The sequence below is a fragment of the Mesoplodon bidens genome (genome assembly GCF_964165515.1).
Source record: "Mesoplodon bidens genome assembly, chromosome: X".
NCBI classification, from domain to species: Eukaryota; Metazoa; Chordata; class Mammalia; order Artiodactyla; family Ziphiidae; genus Mesoplodon; species Mesoplodon bidens.
In genome coordinates, this window is record NC_138163.1 from 108,573,221 (window position 1) to 108,595,481 (window position 22,261).

The window sequence follows — 22,261 nt, forward strand, 5'->3', positions numbered from 1 at the left end:
CTTTAGAAATATCATATACAACATTGACAAACCTTCAAGATACACATTATTGGAAAATTATCTAAGAAAAAATTAAGATTAATGGTACTGAAGCACTCCCAGAACGGCAGATTAAAGACCTCCAAATAGTTACTCATCCACAAACGGAAAGAGAACACTAGGAAAATTGTCAAAATCAACTTCTCGTATATTTGAAAATTACCTAAAATATTGCAAAAGTCCAAGGAGTATTTATTTTTTTAAATGGCTGAATTCTAAACAAGTAACAGGCTTTGTGGCATTTTTACCTACTGTAATCACATCCTCTTATTCCAGCGTCGTGCTCTCCTTGAAAAACAACAGCCTTGCAACTATGGTAACTGTGAAAATGATGAGCCTAGCAGCCATCGAGGGAGAATCGGTCTAAAACTCTCCAAAAACCCCATCCCCAGAGAAGTGCTCATATGTGTTCTGTCTGAAAGCTAGCTGAAAAGCCTAGTTTGAGAGCATGGCTTTAACTGACCTGATTCAGAGCTCACTCTGTGTGAACAACTCTCTCCCTAGGGTTTTGCCACCCTCCCCTTGAAAAAGAATCAGCTGCAATTGTTGAACGTCACAACGACCTGAGATAGCATTAGCATTTAAGGCTAATAAGAAATAAGAGGATAAACAAACAAAGCCAAAAATGTTCAGAGGGTATTAGAAAAGCTCTGACATATTCCTGGCAATCTGGATTGCCACACACATGTGCAAGAGAGTGTATATCCCCAGGAAAGATTTGAGAAAGATCTAATCTGGCACCTCTGGCTGACGTTGGGACTCTGTACAAGGAGGACTTGAAGCCATAAAGAGTTATAAACTACCTGGTAGAACACTGAAGTCATGGCCCACCCAACACATTTATACAGAGGTACTCAGCAAAGGCTGTGAGACATATGGAATCAAGGAATTTAAGGGAGTCTCTGCCCAATCATTAGCTGACCACTAAATTAACTGAGCATCACTTGATTGTCTGCACACAGCAAAGAAAACAACCTTTACAGAATCAGTCTAGAAAGTCACTAAACAAATAAAACAACAACAACAAAGAGCAAAACTCCTGTGGGAGATCTGATTTCCAGAGTTGTCACATTATATTATTTAAAATGCTGAGTTTTCAACAAAAAATTACTGGACACTCAAAGAAGTAGGAAGTTACGGCCAATACACAAGAGAGAGGCAGTAAACAGAAACTGTCCCTGAGGAAAAACAACTGTTGGACCTATTAAACAAAGACAGTAAGTACACTACTATAAATATGTTCAAAGGACTGAAGAAAAACATGTCTAAAGACTTAAAGGAAATATGAGAACAACATCTCACAAAATAGAGCATATCAATAAAGTACAGAAATTATTAAAAAGAATAAAGACAAGGGAATGTAGGAAACTCACAAATATGTGGAAATTAAACAATACACTCCTAAGCAACTAATGGGTCAAAGAAGAAATCTCAAAGGAAATTAGAAACTACTTTGAGATGAAGAAAAACTAAAACTCAACATACCAAAACTTACGGAATGCAGCAAAAGCAGTGATTAGAAGTAAATTTATAGCAGTAAGCACCTATATTAAAAAAGACAAAGGCCTTTGTCATGTAATACATGAAATAGAGAATAGAAAACAACAGAGAAAATCAATGAACCTGAAACTATGTCTTTGAAATGATTAATGATATTGAAAAAAAACTTGAGCTAGACACACCAAGCCAACAACGACAATAAAAACTCAAGTTCTTAAAATCAGGAATAAAAGAGAGGACATCTTTACCAACTCTACATCAATAAAAAGGAGTATGAAGGAATACAATGAACAATCATATGCCAACCAATTAGATAACCTATAGGACATGGACAAATCGTCAGAAAGACACAAACTTCTGAAAATGGTTCTAGAAGAAACAGAAAATCTGAATAGCCTAGGATAACAAGAGATTAAAGTAGGAATTTTTAAACTTCTGACAAAGAGAAGTCCAGAACCAGATGGCTTTGATGAATTTTACTGAACATTTAAAGAATTAGCACCAAAAAAAGTCTGGACCTGCCGAAGAGTCAAGTGACCACTAATGGACATTGTGTTTCTTTTTGGGGTGATGAGAATGTTGTGGAATTCGTGCTGATAGCCACACAATTCCGTGAATATACTAATTACCACTGAATTGTATACTTTAAATGTGTAAATTTTATGGTGTGTGAATTATGCTTCAATATAGCTGGTATTAAAAGAAAAGAATAATCTTACCACACTTCCAAATATTCAAAGGCTATTTGACCAGCCTGTGGAAGTCATAGTTCTCCAGTGTCCCCCACATTTCCTACATTCACTTTTTAGTAATTTGAAACTTCAAAGTGCTCGAGAAATCCAGAAACGTAGAGGGCTAAAAATTATGTTAAGAAATTAACTATCAGCTATGGGGGTTTTTTTGGGCCAAGCCACGCAGCATGCAGAATATCTTAGTTCCCCGACCAGGGATTGAACCCATGTCCCCTGCAGTGGAAGCACAGACTCTTAACCACTGGACCACCAGGGAAGTCCCTTATGGGGTTCTTTTTTGAGTTTGAAAATTTTATACAGCATAGGGTGTTCCCAGGAGCCCCTCTCAATGTAAAAGTCCCAAATTGGTTTCAGAGATGCACAAAAGTATATATTTCTTTTTATGCCTGGAAGATTATATGCTGACCTAAATTTAAGTGGCAAATATACTTCAGGTCTGTTTTGCATTATAGAAATTAAAAACCTTTGTGAACAGAACAATTTTCATTTAATAATGAAAGGAAAGACCCTTTATTATACCCTCTTTAAATGTTCCTTTCTCAACAGTGATTCATTATCTGCTGAGCCACATATTTATCAGCTGTCACCCATGTATCTTCTCTAAACACTCAGACTCCCCCTCTACACTCAAACTGAATTAAACTTTTCATATCATGTCCACTTAAATTGTTGGCCATCCTGCACATTTTCTCAACATAACCACTAGGAACAGCCCATCCCTAATCTACTGTTTCTAATATTATGCCTACCATATATTAAAAAACATCCTATTGCTATCATTTTCCACTATATATTTCATGCTGTAAATTTTCTCTTGTTTCCTGGGTACTTAGCCCTTTCTTAAGATAATGCTAATTCAATTGAGGTTGGATGCCACAATAGGTTCTGAAACATTTTAGCTCGCAAAAGTAAAGCATCACAAAGGATGCAGGACATATCCTTCCACATTATAAATTCACCTTAGCCTGTGTTTCCTTTGTGCTATTATTTCCCATCTTTTCTGTAGCACTGCTATTTTCAGTCTTCCACTCATTTTGCTCCTCTCACCACTTTCTTTCTCAACTTCCACCTCCACTCTCTTATCCTGGTGTGAAGAGCTTCTGCAGGAAATTGGTAATCGGTGTCTTTCAAAGTCTTTTAACACTTGGAGCTGACTGCTAAGGGAAATTGACCAGATTCCTGTGATCCTTGTCAGTTTCTCTGATCAGAGGAAATCGGCTATGTTTTGAAAGATATGCAGGTTACTGGAGAAAATGAATTATGCTGGTAGGATTAAGAGACTTAGACTAAAGTCTAAGAAACCATTAAAAAGAAAGCGTTTTGCATAATGTGGTTAACTCTTGTTATTCTGTGAAGACTAATTAGCTCTATTAAAACTGTGGGAGGAGTGTCATTCTAATGAAGCAGGAAGAGTTATACATATGAACTGCATGCATTTAAACATGTATACAACAGTTCTTAACTGCAACTGGGAGAAAGCTTCCATCAATAACTTTATGAAACATATCACTATGCACTGGAGGAAAGATGATAACATAAGAACCTGAGGTGAAACTGAAGGCACTCATGTTTGCTACTGTTTAGAGCAAGGCTCAGCAAACTTTTTCTGTTAATTACCAGACAGTAAATATTTTAGGTTTTATGAAACCATACAACTCTCACAACTATTCAACTCTGCCCTTGTAGCATTAACATCTATAGACAATAGGCAACAAATAAGAGGGGCTACGTTCCAATAGCAGTTTACTTAAAACAAACAAACAACAACAACAACAACAAAAAGAAACAGGCGGCAGGCCGCCTGTGGACCATAGTCCACCAACCCCTGGTTTAGAGGATCTGGGAAAGAGATGTCTGAGTAGCGAGAAAGAGCAAAGCAGACTCTGACATCCACAAGCGGTCCTGGTGCTCACAGGTGTGCTTCGTCATTCAACTTTTCTGCTCTGCACCAGCAGTACAAGGCCTCGGTCAATTAAGTATCATCTGTTTCCAATTAGAAAATTCTACTGAACCTTCAAGGTCTGGCTCATATGTTACTATGATGGAAGACTTTCTACCTGGCTGGAGTTTCTATATCACCTTGTTACAGATCTGTTTTAAGATACCTTGCATTCTTCTTGAACCGTACCTGTTTGTATGTCTTACACTTCCTAATGCATTAAAAAATTCTTACCTGGCGGAGCGTTGGCGGGAAGAAGGCGGCATAGAAGTTCATCCGCCGGGCCATGAACGGGCTGCTCCTGGCCGAGGCGCCGGTCGGCGCGGGCTGCGTCCGGGCCGGGCTCCCGCCGCTACCGCGCGGCCTCATGGGTTCGCTCACCGCGCGGGGCTCGTGGCCGGAGCTGGGGCGCATCCACAGCCCACGCAGCCGCAGCCGCAACCAGCGGGCCCAAGCCTCCGGCGTCCGGGACCAGCCCCTGTACGCCGCCCACCTTGACCCCGCCTGCCGCGCTGCCGTAGGCGGCGGTGGGCGGACGCGTCCCTGCTGTGCCAGCTGGGGGCGCTGTACGAGTCAATCCTGAACTATTGCAAGCACCTGTGACAAGACTGGTCCTCCCTGCGCTCAGCTCCTACCCACCCGACACTGGCCTATCTGATGACGACGAGCCTCCTGATACCAGCCTGCCCCTCAACCCGCCACCCTTCACTGTGCCCCAGACGCACTATGCCCATGACCAGTGGTTGTAGGGCACCTTCCACACCAGCCTCTGAAGAGCTGGCCTTGGGGTTTGCATCCCTCAGCAAGTACTTACTCAGACTATAGTGCCCGCTTTCCCCCCACCACCTCACCTCACAGGAGTGTAAGACCTGGGCCTCTTGGTGGCAAAACTGCCACCACCCCCTCTCTCCTGTCTTGAGTTAGCTGGCACTGGGGCGGACACCTGGGTTCCAGCCTCTGCACATGGCACTGGACCTCCACTTCTCCCACATGTGTGCACCCAAGCTTGAACAACCTTCGGCAGCTCTGCGGTTGGGATGAGTTCCTGGTTCCCACCCCCTTTTCACCTTTTGCTGCTATCAGCAGCCGCTGGCTCAGGTGCATCCCATCTCTGGTCCCTGGGTTCTACTGCCCTAGACAAGGGTTCCAGGACCCATTCCTGCATCCACCCTCGTGTGGGAGGGCCAAAGCTCCATGCTGGATATTTAAGTTTAGGGGCCAACCTCCTGGGCACATAGGTAAATAAATATTCTCTCAGAAAAAAAAAAATTCCTTAGAAGCAGCAACTATGTTTTGTACTTTACATTCCCTACAGTGTCAAATGCTTTTCCTGGCATATGAAAGACACTTAACAAATAATTATGGGTATTGTATAGGTACCAATACAAAAGTATTCATAACTAGGTCACAAAAGAGATAAAATTTATAAACACTGGTACAACAAATGTAGCTTTTAATCCTCTGCATGGCTTTTTAGCCAACCTTAAAATATTTGAAGCATGTGAAAGCACAGAATGATTATCTTACCTGCATATATCCTTCATCTATCTTGCCCTTTTGAGGATCAATTTTAAAATGTGCAGTTTTTTTAAAGCGGTACATCACAGGAAGTGATTTGGATCGATTTTGCATAATACACTGAATCTCTGAATGTCCACCCATGAAACAAGGTGCAAAATTAAGGACCCTTCCTGGATCAAACTGTAATAAGACAGGAAGTCCTGAGCCTGTCAGGGCTAATTCTACTTTCTGAAATCGATCACCTGTAAAAGCAATAATAGCTTTTTAACATTAAAAGTGTTTTGGGACGCCAGAATATATTTGCTCAGTCCAAATAGTGTCATCTGAAAGACTTGATGAGACATGGGTAGCTCATTCAATCTTTCATTCAACAAAGTTATTGAGTGCCAGGGCCTTCTTTGTGCCAGGGACTTTTCTAGGCCTTGGGGGTACAGCAGTGAATAAAATAGACAATGTCCTTGCTCTCATGGGTTTTACATTCTAGTGAGGTGACACTGAGAATAAAATAAATAGATAAGGTAGAGTAAGACAGCGTACAATGTCTTGGGGCTGCTCATTTATATGGGGAAGTCCCAAAAGACCTCTCTGATAGGGAGACGTGTGAGCAAAGATATAAGGGACTCTGGAAGCAAATCATGTGAAAAATCCAGAAAAAAAAGTGTATTCTAAACAGAGAAAACAGCAAGTACAGAGACTCTAAGGTAGGAATGGCTTGGCATGCTCAAAAAGACCCCACAGGAATGAAGTATGGCTGCAGAAGAGCAGTAGAAGAATGGTGAGAAATGATCAGACCTAAGATATACTTTTGAGGGTCCAGTTAACAAAATTTGCTGACGGACTGCATGTAGAATAGGAGATTGAACACGATAATGATAATGCTAAGGTTTTTGGCATAAGCAACTGAAGTGATGGAATTTTCATTTCTTGAGACAGGAAAGACTTCAGGAGATATAGGTTATAGGGAAACCAATAGTTCTTTTTTTGGACATGTTAAGTTTGAGATGTCTAGTAGACATCCAAGTGGAAATGCCTTAATAGGTCACTTAATATATTTGTAACCTTAGAGTGAAGATGAAGGAGGAAGGATTGGAGTTTTGAGGGGAGAAGAGAAGCTGTGTGACATTAATCTCAAATCGAAAGAAAGTGAATGCACGCAGGAACACAGCAGGAATGGCGAACACCAGGACTCGGTTGGGATTAGTGGTTATAGATATAAAGTGAAACCTCACAGCCTGGTTTTGTGTTTTTCGCCAGCACAACTAGCTTCCCAGGTGCAGCGCTAGAGTATGCTAAGAGTTGAATTTAAGCAGATTAGAGGTTTTCCACTCAGCCAAAATGGGAGTTGAGCCAAGAGATTTACGTATACTTGGGAAAAGGTGATTAAAATAATGGATGGTGGAATATAAGCTGAGCAATAACATAAATATGAAGTTTTGGAGATACTAGAAAGAAGCTAGTACCTATGAATTGTGAGCTCTAATTGAGTGAAAGAACTGTTTTGCAGAGAAAGCAATGTAACTAGAATCCCATAGACAGAGTTGATATTTCTTCACTCTTGGTCTTACTAGCCAATCCTAGACTCTAAGCAAAACCTAGCATCTGTATCTCTAGCCAGTGAAAACTAGATTAACTTGCAAGCCTAGAATAAATGTTCTGTCTATGATCAGCAGACAGAGCTCCATATCACCAACCACGGCATAAACAGTAACAGAGCAATCAATTTCTGCCCTAGGAACACAGTTCAACTCTGCTCAATGACATCACTTGTACCAACATGTAAATCTTCTAGACTCTTGACTTGCCATGGCTCATCTTTCTGGATTTCATCTCTCATCTGCCTATATTTTTCTCTTTGATCTCTCTTGCTAAACTGAAGTCCAATTCCATTTTCCTCACTGCAACGCATCCAACATTACCCAAAAATGTAAAAAGTGCCTTGCATCTTTATGTGTGGCCTGCAAAGCACATGCACTTATCAATATCCTATAGCAGGATATTACACTCTATTTACTAGAGCTCTAGTAAATAGGGTGACTAGTAAATTAAGTGACTGTCACTTTATATAGATTCTAAGAGAGCAAAAGGTTTGGTAAAGATGAAATAGGTCATTTGTTCCCATATTAATCTCTAAGAGAAAACCTAGGCTTACAAAGAAAAGAAGGCAGGTTTTTTTTTCTTTTTTTATTCCCTTAACTCTACATCATCATGTTTATCTAATGTTATTTTAAAATAGTAAGGTTGGGACTTCCCTGGTGGCGCAGTGGTTAAGAATCTGCCTGTCAATGCAGGGGACACGGGTTCGAGCCCTGGTCTGGGAAGATCCCATAAGTCGCAGAGCAACTAAGCCCATGCACCACAACTACTGAGCCTGCACTCTAGAGCCCATTAGCCACAACTATTGAGCCCATGTGCCACAGCTACTGAAGCCCGTGCGCCTAGAGCCCATGCTCCGCAACAAGAGAAGCCACCGCAATGAGAAGCCCGCACACAGCAACGAAGAGTAGCCCCCGCCCGCTGCAACTAGAGGAAGCCCGTGTGCAGCTACCAAGACCCAATGCAGCCAAAACTAACTAACTAAATAAATAAATATTTTTAAAAAAAATAATAAAATAAAATAATAAAATCATCTAAATTCTAACTTGGAAAATTATCATGTAAATGATGCTGAGGCTGACTTTTCTCAACGTGCCACATAAGACGTGTTAAGGTCTCTCAAATGTTTGCATTTTTATTCTAGTCCAGAATTATATATTTTTATTAAACTGCCTCTACAAATATTGCTGTCCAAACTTTTAAACAATTTAAACAGCTATAAATTTGATGATAATGTTCATTTCATACTTACTTTTGATGGTTTTATTGTTATCATCTCTCAAAAATCCATCTTTACTTCCTACAGACTCAAATCTCAAAAAGAGAGCATAGTCTTGCCTGTGTGAAGGATCATCCTTTTGACCATTAATGATTCGCCTGTAAAAAATCACAATCAGTTATTTCTAAAGCAAAGATGATAACTTTATTATCTCTCAAAAGGGAATTTCAACCCAATACTTAAATCTATGCAAACAGATGAAATTCAGGAATAAAAAGGTAACTGTGATCCATTTTCCAAAATTACTGCACAAGACATTGAGACTTGCCAAAAAGAAGGTCATACTCATATTATGTGAAGATCCAAAAAATGACTTCATGATGATATTTGTAAGATAAGAGGAACTTAAATATACTAAGTTGTCAAGGTCTTGCCTCCAACGCCACTTTCTATGTAAAGGATTTTCTTTCCAGGGAAACTTCATTGCTAGCTATGGTCTCTGTTCAATTCTCTACAATAGTCCTTCTTACACCAGGGTGAAACTGCGAACCTCTCATACGTACCTGTCTCCTCCCATGGACTAAGCACATATTGCTAGCCACATTCTTGTTAGAGGAGAACAAGTAATTTGGAGAATAAGATTTGGTAACAGCCAAATCTTGGCAGAGGAGGAAAGCAAAGGAAAGATGAGAAGAAGGGAAGTAGGACCAAAGACAGAGATGGGTTACATCACAGGCTTGTGCACTGGCAATCTTTACTTGCCTTACCTAGAGCTCAGCTTTTTAGCAGCGGATGCTCAAACATACACACAAAAGGCTGATGTGAAATATTACATAGGAAACAAAATAGCATAGTGAGAACATCTTTAACTAAGACTACAAATCATATTTATTCCTATGTGTTCATGCTAGACTCTCAAATAAAATGAACATGTTGCCATGAAAAGAATATTTAGAATTTCAAAGATTGTGTATTAAACAGAATCTTACAGATTCACCAAAGAAGTTTCCTGCATGAAGAGGTGATTAATAAGGCAATTATAGGTTGTACAAATAGAACAATTACTTGATTTACTACCCTCCTTAAATTAAACCACAACTCAGTCTTCATCGGACAGTTGGTATCACCAAGTGACCCTGTTGCCACAGAGAGAAGTACATTAAACATTGCCTTCTTACAAACAAGGGTAAACATACTGACAATTGGATCGGTTATTGTCACACACTGCAACCTCTCAAGTGTAGCTGAAATTGCTACTATATATTTAAAACAGCATTGCCAAGGGCTTCCCTGGTGGCGCAGCGGTTGAGAGTCCGCCTGCCAATGCAGGGGACACAGGTTCGTGCCCCGGTCCGGGAAGATCCCACATGCCGCAGAGCGGCTGGGCCCGTGAGCCATGGCCGCTGAGCCTGCGCGTCTGGAGCCTGTGCTCCGCAATGGGAGAGGCCACAACAGTGAGAGGCCTGCGTACCGCAAAAAAAAAAAAAAAAAAAAGAAAAAAGAAAAAAAAAAGCATTGCCAAATATATTTTCAAACTAAATAATCAAACCAAGTACAGGGAAAAATATACATTGGCCAAAGTCCTAAACATCTGTATGAGTTTCAGCAAGCAAGTGTGGTTGATCCCAGCAGCTGCTATAGGCTTAATATTCCTGATACTCAGTAAGCATTTGGCCCTGGCAGGAGCACTGCATCCTCTTTGGAGGCATCTAGAACATACTGCATGCCCCTGGCCAGCACCTGACTATTTCTGCAGGGACAACAAGGTCTTGGTTGAACAGATTGGTTTGCGGCCAAAATCCAAAGCAACCCAAAAATTCCATCACCTCATTTCCACAAGGTCTGGAGAGATTTTTAATTTAAAATGAAGTATCTAGAAACATTTTTAAATATTGTAAATAATATTAACCATGTTAGAAATATTTAGAACCATAATAAGAAAAACCCAATTTGTGCCTTCTGCCAAGTTTGTTTGTTTGTTTTTAATAAATTTATTTATTTTATTTATTTATTTTTGGCTGTGTTGGGTCTTCGTTGCTGCGCACGGGCTTTCCCTGGTTGCGGCGAGCAGGTGCTACTCTTCATTGTGGTGCGTGGGCTTCACATTGCGGTGGCCTCTCCTGTTGCAGAGCACGCGGGCTTCAGCAGTTGTGGCATGCGGGCTCAGTAGTTGTGGCTCACAGTCTCTAGAGCGCAGGCTCAGCAGCTGTGGCAGCCTCACTGCTCTGTGGCATGTGGGATCTTCCCAGACCAGGGCTCTAACCCGTGTCCCCTGTATTGGCGGGCAGATTCTCAACCACTGCACCACCAGGGAAGCCCACCAAGTTTTACTATTAAAATCAATCTGATGAATGTATGGTTAATATACTTTCCATTAATAAGTAACATCATAATGGAATTAATTTTTGCTTACTTTGGGCTGAAACAAAATGTAATTAAAATCTTTTGATAAGGTTGTAACCTCCCTTCATTAGGAAATAGGAGATAAATGTGGTAATATCTATGTTCTTTATTTTCCTTAAGTAGGTTAGATTATTTAAAGCAACATCTGTTCTTTGTTGAACATTTGTACCCTGTAATATAAAATCAGAAATAAAAGAGTATTCAGGCAAAACACAAACAAAATAAAATCTTTTAAGATGAGGTCATAAAATAATTATTGAAATTCCAGAGTCTAGATATAGAGAATATGTATGTTTTAAAAGTAATGTACATAAATTTGATCAAGGCACCTCATAAAATTAAAAGAACTATTGAAAAATTGATAAGAACAGATATAGATTACTATCAGTGTCAGCCGAATTTACTGAACTTTTTTAGGTCACCCTTGGAGACGCATGAAATGAAATCATATCTATCTTCATGTTAAAACATATTTAGAAAAATTAAACAGCTTGTTGGTTATTAGTAAGTTACACTACTTACTTACCAATTCTTCTCCAACAGAATCATCTTGCATTATGGCTGCCCAATTTATAGGTTCTGGGCTATTATTGTATAGAAGTGCATGTTCAATCTTTGACATTCCAAAGAAAACAGGACCAAAGCTTATGCTTTCCAACTTTTTATCATTACTCATGTTTAACAATTCAATCATCTGCTCAACAACATGAGCTTTGATATTCAAGAATATGTCTGGGCGATCTCGCAAACTCACTCTACAAGATAATGAATTATACATACATATTTTAATTAGAATTCTATATATTTTATTTTTCTCCTAAATGTTTATATAAACAGAAATTTTATAAGATCACATAATAATTAAAATTCAAAGGCCTAAGAGCAGTTCCTTTCACATATGTGCCAGAGATTGTCATATCCTTCTGTCTGTCTGAATCTGCAAAGTAGAATAGCATACGTGCAACCTAATTCATTGTCTACAGGAAACAACAAAGATGGAAAACAACTGCATGAATTGACCCCAAAAATCACTTACTGATATTTCCATATCACCAATGATTTACATGGTCACCTCTAGTTCTAGAATTCTGAGATTCTTTTCTCATCCCATTCCCCCAAGTCCAACAGCCAACTTCATCCCCATCCTAATAACCCAATTCCCTACAAAGTAAAGTATCTCAGCAAAACTCCACTTCTTTGCTGAAATGAGTATCCTCCCTCATAAAACTTCACTTTCCAGACTAATTTGAATTCACTGTTGCAACTTCCCTCCATCCCGCATTTACCCCTCTCTGGCGTAAATGCAATCCTTTTGAATCTCACTCTGTCAGATACCACAGATCACTGACCAATTCACAGCCATCACCAAAGTCCTTAACTTTGTATCTCTGTGTATCTCTGTCACATTGGGCATGGTTGATACCATCTCTTTCCACATCTCCCCTCCCTTAGCTTTCTTGACACCATACTTTCACGGCTTTCCTTCTAACTTATTTAGACTCTGCCTTCTCATTCTTCTAAGACTTGGATATTTTGTAAATTCTATGAATAATGCTATTTCTCTCCTACTTTTTTTTATACTCTACCCTCCTTCTCAAAGTTATTTTCAACATTTCATGCTTCATCTACATCTTATGAACTGACGACTCTCAAACCAATATACCTAGACCAAATTTTTTTCTGGGACTCAAGATAAGTAAATCTAATAGGTTCCACAGGATTCTGCAAAGCAAATCAATTCCAGCATTCCAAAACAGAACTCAAGATCTTCTCTCACAGACCTGAACCTCCTCTTACCTTCCCTTTCTATAACAAGTCACTAAATGTAGTCAAATCTACCTCCATAACATATCTCCAATCTGCACACTTCTCTCCCTCCATACTCCCAATTTGTACCTTAAATGAGGCCTTCATTATTTCTCTTCTGCTTTACTATTAGAATTTCTAGTCAGGCTATCCACTCCACATCTGTACTCCTCAATTTTGTACACTGCTATCAACATGACCTTTCTAAAATGCAAAATAATCAAGACACTCCCATCTTAAAACCTTCCTGAGATTCCACTGCCTTTACAATAGAACCTAAGCTCCTATCAGGGCTCACAACTGTTTCTCTAACGTTTTTTAAATTGTGACCTTCAGTTAGAAATGCATTTTACATTACAATGCAGGACACACACACACACACACACACACACACACACACACACACACACGAAACAAATTTTACAAAACGCCACTTGCCCTTACCATGTGAGATGCATTCTGATGTTTTCAATTTCATTGTTTTAATACTGGTGGTGACCCATTATAGTGACTGCACATTCTGCTAATGAACTGAGATATATAGCATTAAAAAATGCTGTCCTGGGCTTCCCTGGTGGCGCAGTGGTTGAGAGTCCGCCTGCCGACACAGGGGACACGGGTTCATGCCCCGGTCCGGGAAGATCCCACATGCTGCGGAGCGGCTGGGCCCGTGAGCCATGGCTACTGAGCCTGTGCATCGGAGCCTGTGCTCCACAAAGGGAGAGGCCACAACGGTGAGAGGCCCGAGTACCGAAAAAAAAAAAAAAGAATGAACAACCCCTAACAAAAGAACATTGCTCAATCTTTTAAATATATTAAAACAGTGAGCTCACAAACATTACTGTGTCTTATGTAACTTTAATATCATTAGTAATAATGAAATATTTGACTGGTTTTTTAATTGCTAACAACAGGAGCAAGAACATCATCCTAGGAGAACGGTGTCATTGAAGAATTTTTGTCATCAAATTTTCATTTCTTTTTAGATGTGAAACTGGCTGATGTGTGGAGAATGAACTAGAAGGAGATAAGAGGTGACTCCAGACAAATAAATTAGGTTGATGTAATTATAAGGCAAGAGAAGATTATGGACTGTTGTAAAAAAGTGACAATGGGACAGAGAAAAGTAGGATTACTCACACTATAAGGAAGTGAACAGACAGGATTTAATAGTTGACTGAGTAAGGGGGTAGAGGGTGAAAAGGAGGGAGGTGTCAAGGACTTGCCAAATTTCTGACTTGGCCATATACACGGTGGTGACATTCAATGAAAAACAGAAAAGGAGAAGTTTGGGGGAGACATTGAGGAGTTTAGTTTTAGACGTGTTAACTTTGAAAAACCTGAAGGAAATGCAGAGTCTTGTACAGACTTCAGTGAAGTAACAGGAATGGAAGTGATTGCCTAGGGAGAGCAGGGTGACTGAGGAAACATGAGGGTCTATGACAAATCCTAAGGAACACTCACTTCTAATGTACTGAAAAAAGGGACAGCAGTCCACAACAGAGAATTAAGGAGGAGGGAGAAGAAGAATTCTAACATCAATAATGAATATTTACTGAACACTTAATATATGTCAGAGAGTGTGCTAAGCATTTTATTAATCATCACCACAATTATAGGAGGAAGGCGCTATGTTTATCTTTAACGTATAAGGGAGGCAATGAATGTTCGGGAAGTGTAAATTCCTTGCCTGGGGTCTCCCAGCCAGTTAATATTGTAACCAAGATTTGGGACCTGGAACACCTCACTCCAGGTCAAATCAATTAAATAAAGGCTTATTGAATTCCTGGTATATGCCTAACATTGTGTTATGCATGAAAAGTATGTTGAGATTTCATGACATCAGTTTCCATGAAAACAAAACAAAAAAATGCATTGACAATAAGCAGTGGGTGCTTCTCTGGGTAGTTAGAGAGGATTCAGAGGACCACTCCTGGGTCTGGTCCAATTTAGCAAATTTTCTGGTTTACAGATGATGCCAGGCTTTTCTAGACAGTGATGTAGAGAGATGATGCTGATGATCAGGGGAAGGAGGACAGCAGACATTAAGAGCAAGAGAAAGGTCATATATTTGGGGCAAAATAACCCCCCAAAACCTAAAGGAGTCCTAAGGTAGCTGTTCAAACCCAGAAATGGTGTGTAAAGATCACACTAGAGACTTTAAAGACTATTCTACATCGTAACACAGTAGTAGAAAAAGTACCCAAAGATTCAAGAGGAGAAGAGGGAAATGTGTGCAATTCAAGGCATGCTAAAATAATGTTTTTTCAATCTTCAATGATAAAAACTGAGAAACAATAAAGACATAAAAGAGAACACGGAGTTCCCCAGCTCACAAAACACTAATATTAGAAACATCTTAAAGATTAAACCATGTCTTTTCAAGATGAAAAGACAAGCACTACTTTGTAAATTTAGGAAACATTCTTATAAGGGGCAAGACAACAAAATGTATTCAACAACTTTCAGCTAAATCTAGGGATGGTTACTCCATAATAGACTATTAAAATAAAACATCATGAAGTTGTTACATAAACTCTGGCTTCTATAAAACTGAAGATAATAACCTCAGTGACACTACCAGAGAGAGAAAACAAAGCTATACAAATCATGAATCTGCTGAATGTGGCTTTTTAATGTCCTCTTAAGTGCACATATACGTTTGTAAACACTTGATCTTTGACTCTAAAACTATAAAATATTTGTCACATAAAATCCTTTTTGAAAATTTTATTAAAATCATCTTTGGTTGCTGAATCTATTTTCTGCCTAAGTGTTTTTCTTCATGAAAATACATTATAATTCTCATGAATATTTATATGTTGTGCTTGTGGGTAATGAGGACTTTATGACACTTTACGGGCACTTGCTACTGTGAATATAAAACATACTATCAGTTTTGGTAAGGGTGGAAAAAATAATATCATTCAACTCCAGAAATGAGGGACAAAGTCAGCACTAAGAAAATGTGTTTCATTGATAACAATTTGTTTCAGTTAGTAAGAGTAATTAACATTTCATAATACTCAATTATAATTTACCAATATAGTATTAACTACAAATACTATGCACACACAAAATATTAATATAATACTAAAAGTCAATGTGGATTACTTTTCCTAAAATGTAGGGACTCAGGTCCACACATATACTTTTATTAAGTAAAATAATATTAAATATTCAATTAAAATTAAAATTATGTATTTTTTACTTACAGAGAGTTTTTATAAGTAATAAAACTGTACAATTTGGTGAGATTTTAGAATAAAGAGAGGATATGATCAAAACTTTAAAGGTTTTGGAATGGACAACAGTTAAGAGAGATTTTGGAAAGTAAAAGAATACAAATAAAATTCTCTCAATTACATATCACTGCTCTATAACCAGACAATCTAAAGGACCATACAGCCCATAGTCAATCACCATAAGAGAGTTCATCCTTAACACTGGAGTCAGACCACAAATGAGCCTAATATTCCACAGTCTGACAGGCATCAGAAATTCAGCCATTTAAAAATCAAAGCATGGAAAGTGAAATGAATAACATTCAGTGAGTAACAACTATCAGTTTTATTTGTTCATATCCCAGAAGAAATCAGTAAAGTGACAGACTGCCTTTGTCTTAATAATTCCCACTGCTCATTCAAGCAACCCCAAAGAACGTCCTCACTTACTGTAAAACGGGTTTGGATTTAAGACCTGTTTTATGTATCCAACAAGCAGTCTCAGAGAGAAATGCCCTCCCTGTCTGGAGCTAGTCCTCATCTCAGCTTGGGGAAAATGTTAGTCTTATCATCCCAGATGCTGACCATCCAATCAACTGAATGACAGGATAAGTGATTTTATGTCTACAGTATATCATCAATGAAGAGTGTGCATACACACATGCGTGTGCACACACACACATAGTCACAGGCACACCTATGCCTTTATGGAAACTCTTAGGTCACAGTAAGAATGTCTAGAAATAATCCAGTATGGAGAAGAGAGAAGCAGTTTTCCTTTCAACAAAATGTTAGTAAGAGCCTTCTAGGGATCATCATGTGAATTCAAAGTTGAATATGATCGAGAAAAAGAACAAATAGTTACTGAGTGCTTGTGATAAGTCAAGTACCATATTACAACCTTAAGTACATACATAATTAAGCACAGTATATTTTATTAGCCAGTTTATAAATGAGGAATCTGAAGTTCAATGTCCTTAAAGATACTTGCCCCAGATCACACAGCTAGTAAGGCACTGTGTCCTAATTCTATCACTGGAAAGCTCTAAGGACTATGTCACTTCCATGACACCACCTTGCCTTCTATCCTCAGGGAGATCATCAGTCATCTGAGAGTCAGGTTGTATTAATAAGAATCATAAGGATGTAGATTCATCTTTCCTGATATTACCTATAGTCTTTTACAGTGATCCTACTTAAGGACCTTCAGTTTTGAGCTTTTTCAAATGACATAATTTTTTTGGAGGGGTAGGGTGAATCAGAGAATCCATTAATTGCAGAAGGTATATATTTCAAACAGTATCAATTTTCTTCCAAAAGTATAGGTTAATTTATATGACAGAAAGTATTTACCTGGTACTCTGCCATGGTTAACGATATTAATCTCTTTACAATATACTTTACTATTGGCAACCAATGTCCCAAAATTAACTTCTGACTCAATTTCCAGTTGACAGGATAGAATCAACCTAGAAGAGGAGAAAAGAGGACCATATGATGAATTTTAACAACTATAACCTCATGGTTAAATCCACAGGGGGACATATATAGATATTTTTATCTTAACTCCTAAAAAGATATTTCAGTTTCCTTATAGGTCTGCTGGTGGCACATCTGTCAGTAAAACAAACTGTAAAATAAAGACATGAAAAAAAGATAATGAGACACATTTTAAATAAAGAAATCAGACTTTACGCGTAAGTACATGGTATGCCTTCCCAAGTACTCACCTTGAGAGGTAACCCACACATCGCAATATTTTTGTAGCTCAAAATATATTTGGAATTCTGTTTTGGAATCTCCAACTAAGCCTATAATACATTCTTTTGCCCCCCCGACCCCAAAAGGGTGCAAGTTATCTGAACAAAGTAAACTAGTTTGGATGATCCAAATCTGATGAAATAAAAGAAGCTGTGATACTATAAAATGTCACTTGGGGACTAAAACAAGGTCTAAGAACAAAAGGATACAATTGATTTTCCATGTGTGTCTCTAATTTAAAGGACTCACTGTAGCGTATCTGTAGCATATGTTTTCATAAGCATTTAAAAAATCCATTCTAATCCTAAATACACATCTCATAATGATATATATATCTGGATAATAATTTATAGTTTATAAAGCACCATTAAGTATATTATCCTGTTTGATATTAACAAATTTCCTGAAAGGTAGGTAAATATTATGGCTCCTAGGTTACAGATGAAAAGCCAAAGACTTAAAAAGCTTAAATGATTTATCTAAGGAATTATTTGGATATAACGTTGGGGAACTTAACCTTGAATCCATTTTGTTAGACTTCAAGTACATTACCTTAGAAACCTAACAACGATAACAACAGCATCAGTAATAAATATAGTAATAACTAATCTTTATTGAGTCCTAAGGTTATATGCCAGACACATGAATTAAATAGTTTACTCCACTTAGGATACAACCTCCAAAGCATAAATGCATACATACATACAATCATATATACATACAAACACACTAAAACTCATAAATAAAAATACCTGAACAAAACATTCACAGATACTGCCTATACATTGGTGGTCTGGGCCTTCTTTCTGGGATCTGTGTTTATATGTGTTTGTGTATTACTGGATAGGTACAGACATTGCAGAGATCAGCCAGGAATGTCCTACTTATGCTTCATAGTCTAAGAAATACCCATGTTCTTCTCATAGAGATTGTAATTTTGTGACAGGAAAAGATCAATGACCTTGTACATCTCTTTACAATATATTTATATGTGTATACATAATTGCAATAATAGTTTACAGGATCTAAAAGAGGAACCAGTTACACAAACAATATAAGATGTGAAGCTGAACGTTTTTTCAAACTTCTTCTCTAGCTAGATGTGGAAAAGTATCTTAAGAAGAATTTCTTAAGAATCTTCACAAACACATACACACACATATACACGTACATACATGCATATACATATATATGGTTTAACCTTAGCATTAAGGGTGTGGTAAAATGGCAATATATAACAGTTTCTCTGGCTTTCCTACTGGTTTATCTTCTCCTTGTATAAAAAACTTTTTCTGGCCCCATATGCACCACAACATATCAAGACAGTTGTTGACCTCTGAGGACAATAAAGTATCTAGCCACCTATCAGAAGAAGGGCCTCTTTACAAAGCTACAGTAATCAAGACAGTATGGTACTGGCACAAAAACAGAAAGATAGATCAATGGAACAGTATAGAAAGCCCAGAGATAAACCCACGGACATATGGTCACCTTATCTTTGATAAAGGAGGCAGGAATGTAAAGTGGAGAAAGGACAGTCTCTTCAATAAGTGGTGCTGGGAAAACTGGATAGGGACATGTAAAAGTATGAGATTAGATCACTCCCTAACACCATACACAAAAATAAGCTCAAAATGGATTAAAGACCTAAATGTAAGGCCAGACACTATCAAACTCTTAGAGGAAAACATAGGCAGAACACTCTATGACATAAATCACAGCAAGATCCTTTTGGACCCACCTCCTAGAGAAATGGAAATAAAGACAAAAATAAACACATGGGACCTAATGAAACTTAAATGCTTTTGCACAGCAAAGGAAACCATAAACAAGACCAAAAGACAACCCTCAGAATGGGAGAAAATATTTGCAAATGAAGCAACTGACAAAGGATTAATCTCCAAAATTTATAAGCAGCTCATGCAGCTCAATAACAAAAAAACAAACAACCCAATCCAAAAATGGGCAGAAGACCTAAACAGACATTTCTCCACAGAAGATATACAGACTGCCAACAAACACATGAAAGGATGCTCAACATCTTTACTCATTAGAGAAATGCAAGTCAAAACTACAATGAGATATCATCTCACACCAGTCAGAATGGCCATCATCAAAAAATCTACAAACAATAAATGCTGGAGAGGGTGTGGAAAAAAAGGAACACTCTTGCACTGCTGGTGGGAATGTGAATTGGTACAGCCACTATGGAGAACGGTATGGAGGTTCCTTAAAAAACTACAAATAGAACTACCATATGACCCAGCAATCCCACTACTGGGCACATACCCTGAGAAAACCATAATTCAAAAAGAGACATGTACCAAAATGTTCATAGCAGCCCTATTTACAATAGCCCGGAGATGGAAACAACCTAAGTGTCCATCATCGGATGAATGGGTAAAGAAGATGTGGCACATATATACAATGGAATATTACTCAGCCATAAAAGAAATGAAATTGAGCTATTTGTAATGAGGTGGATGGACCTAGAGTCTGTCATACAGAGTGAAGTAAGTCAGAAAGAGAAAGACAAATACTGTATGCTGACACATATATACGGAATTTAAGAAAAAAAAGTCATGAAGAACATAGGGGTAAGACAGGAATACAGACACAGACCTACTAGAGAATGGACTTGAGGATATGGGGAGGGGGAAGGGTAAGCTGTGACAAAGTGAAAGAGCGGCATGGACATATATACACTACCAAACGTAAGGTAGATAGCTAGTGGGAAGCAGCCGCACAGCACAGGGAGATCACCTCGGTGCTTTGTGACCGCCTGGAGGGGTGGGATAGGGAGGGTGGGAGGGAGACGCAAAAGGGAGGGGATATGGGAACATATGTATATGTATAACTGATTAAATTTGTTATAAAGCAAAAAATAAAAAAAAATTAAAAAAATAAAAATAATAAAAATAATTTTAAAAATTAAAAAAAATTAAAAAAAAAAAGAAGAAGGGCCTCTTGACTCCAAATGCCCTCTGCAAGATGAGTTACCAGTTGAACCCTGACTAAGGATCAGAGTTGAAGGAAATTCTGGAGAGGGAAATGACCAACACACTAATGCCAAGTACCAGTGGTCTCCAAACTTGGGGATGCTCTGATAGCTAAATAAATACCTTCCAGTGATGCAAAGGAGTAGCTTATTCCTTTCCTAACATGTGTCAGCTGTTTGACTCCTATGCAGAATGGGATGTTGTGAGAAAGCAGAACTTCTCAACAACACTGAGAACCCAAATAATTGCACATCTAAATTTAGTTTATGAAAATGAAAAAATGCAAGGGAAATTATAAAAAGACATATCTAATAGCAATATTAATATTAAATATTAATATTCTAATATTAATTCTGCTGGTGCTAGACAGAGACAAAAGAATAACGCCTATGGAATCATATCTTGCTGGGGAAAAGAAGGATCATGCATGTATATATGTGAAAAAAAACCCAAAAATTTTAACAGTAGCTCTAACAGGTAATTTTATAATGAACAGAACTATACTTATTTCAATATAAAATGAATAGCACAATGTCCTGGTCAAATAAATTATTTGTATTAAAGTTAATCTGCAAACCAGTTACTTAGTTCTGTATTATATTCATTATATCAGTCCATATTTTTCAGCCAATCTCAAAAAAATACCATTTTGATTTTTTTGAAGCCAAACATCTGCATGATTTCAAATTCTGTGAAGTAAATATGACAATAATTTAAAATTAAATTAAAATGTGAATATGGGTCCACAATAATTCATTTAGGAATACATCCATCACAAAAACAGAAAGTAGAAGGGTGGTTACCAGAGGCTGGAGGGTAGGAGAATTGGAGAGATACTGTTTAAGGGTACAAACTGGGAACTAGTAGATAAATAAGTCCCAGAGAGCTAACGTACAGCATAGTGATCATAGGCAACAAAAATGTATTATAAACTTCAAAGTTGCTAACAGACTAGATCTTAATTGTTCCCACCACAGGAAAGAAATGATGACTATGTAATGTGATACTGGTGTTAGCCAACCCTATGGTAGTAATATATTGCAATATATAAATGTATCACATCAACATGTACACCTTCAACTTACACAATGTTATATGTCAACTGTATTTCAATTAAAAAAAATAATAATAACATAGGATGAGAAGGAACAATCATTGAAGAGGTGTAGTAGCAGGGAAATCAAGAGAATAAAGTGGCCCACAAAGGCAGTAATGGTTAATTGTGTCTAATGCTTCTGAGAAATGGAGTAAGATAAAGACAAAGGAGGTACCAACAGACTGGCAATATGCAAGAGTTACTTCACTGGAAAGCTGGGGAAAACAGCCCCTCTGGAGTTTGCTGGAGTGAGAACGGAAAGTAAGATTGTAGAGAGAGCAAAAATAGCATTCTTTAATCAATCTTGCTATCAAAAGGTACAGAAAACATGGTGGAAATAAAGTAGGGTGCAAGTTCAAGGGGAAAAAAAGAAAACATGTAATTGTTGGACATTTTTTTATGATTTTAA

General features: G+C 38.1%; 1 protein-coding gene across 1 annotated transcript in view; it reads right to left on the minus strand.

The window, feature by feature from the left end:
* The window catches only part of CFAP47 (cilia and flagella associated protein 47), a gene marked incomplete at both ends in the record, with an annotated part of 276,077 nt that overhangs the window by 249,322 nt on the left and 4,494 nt on the right, over window positions 1-22,261 (minus strand). The window contains 6 exon segments of the mRNA XM_081223108.1: window positions 5,758-5,993; window positions 8,597-8,721; window positions 10,977-11,043; window positions 11,046-11,136; window positions 11,493-11,763; window positions 17,295-17,465. Coding sequence (XP_081079234.1) covers window positions 5,758-5,993; window positions 8,597-8,721; window positions 10,977-11,043; window positions 11,046-11,136; window positions 11,493-11,763; window positions 17,295-17,465 — 961 coding nt within the window.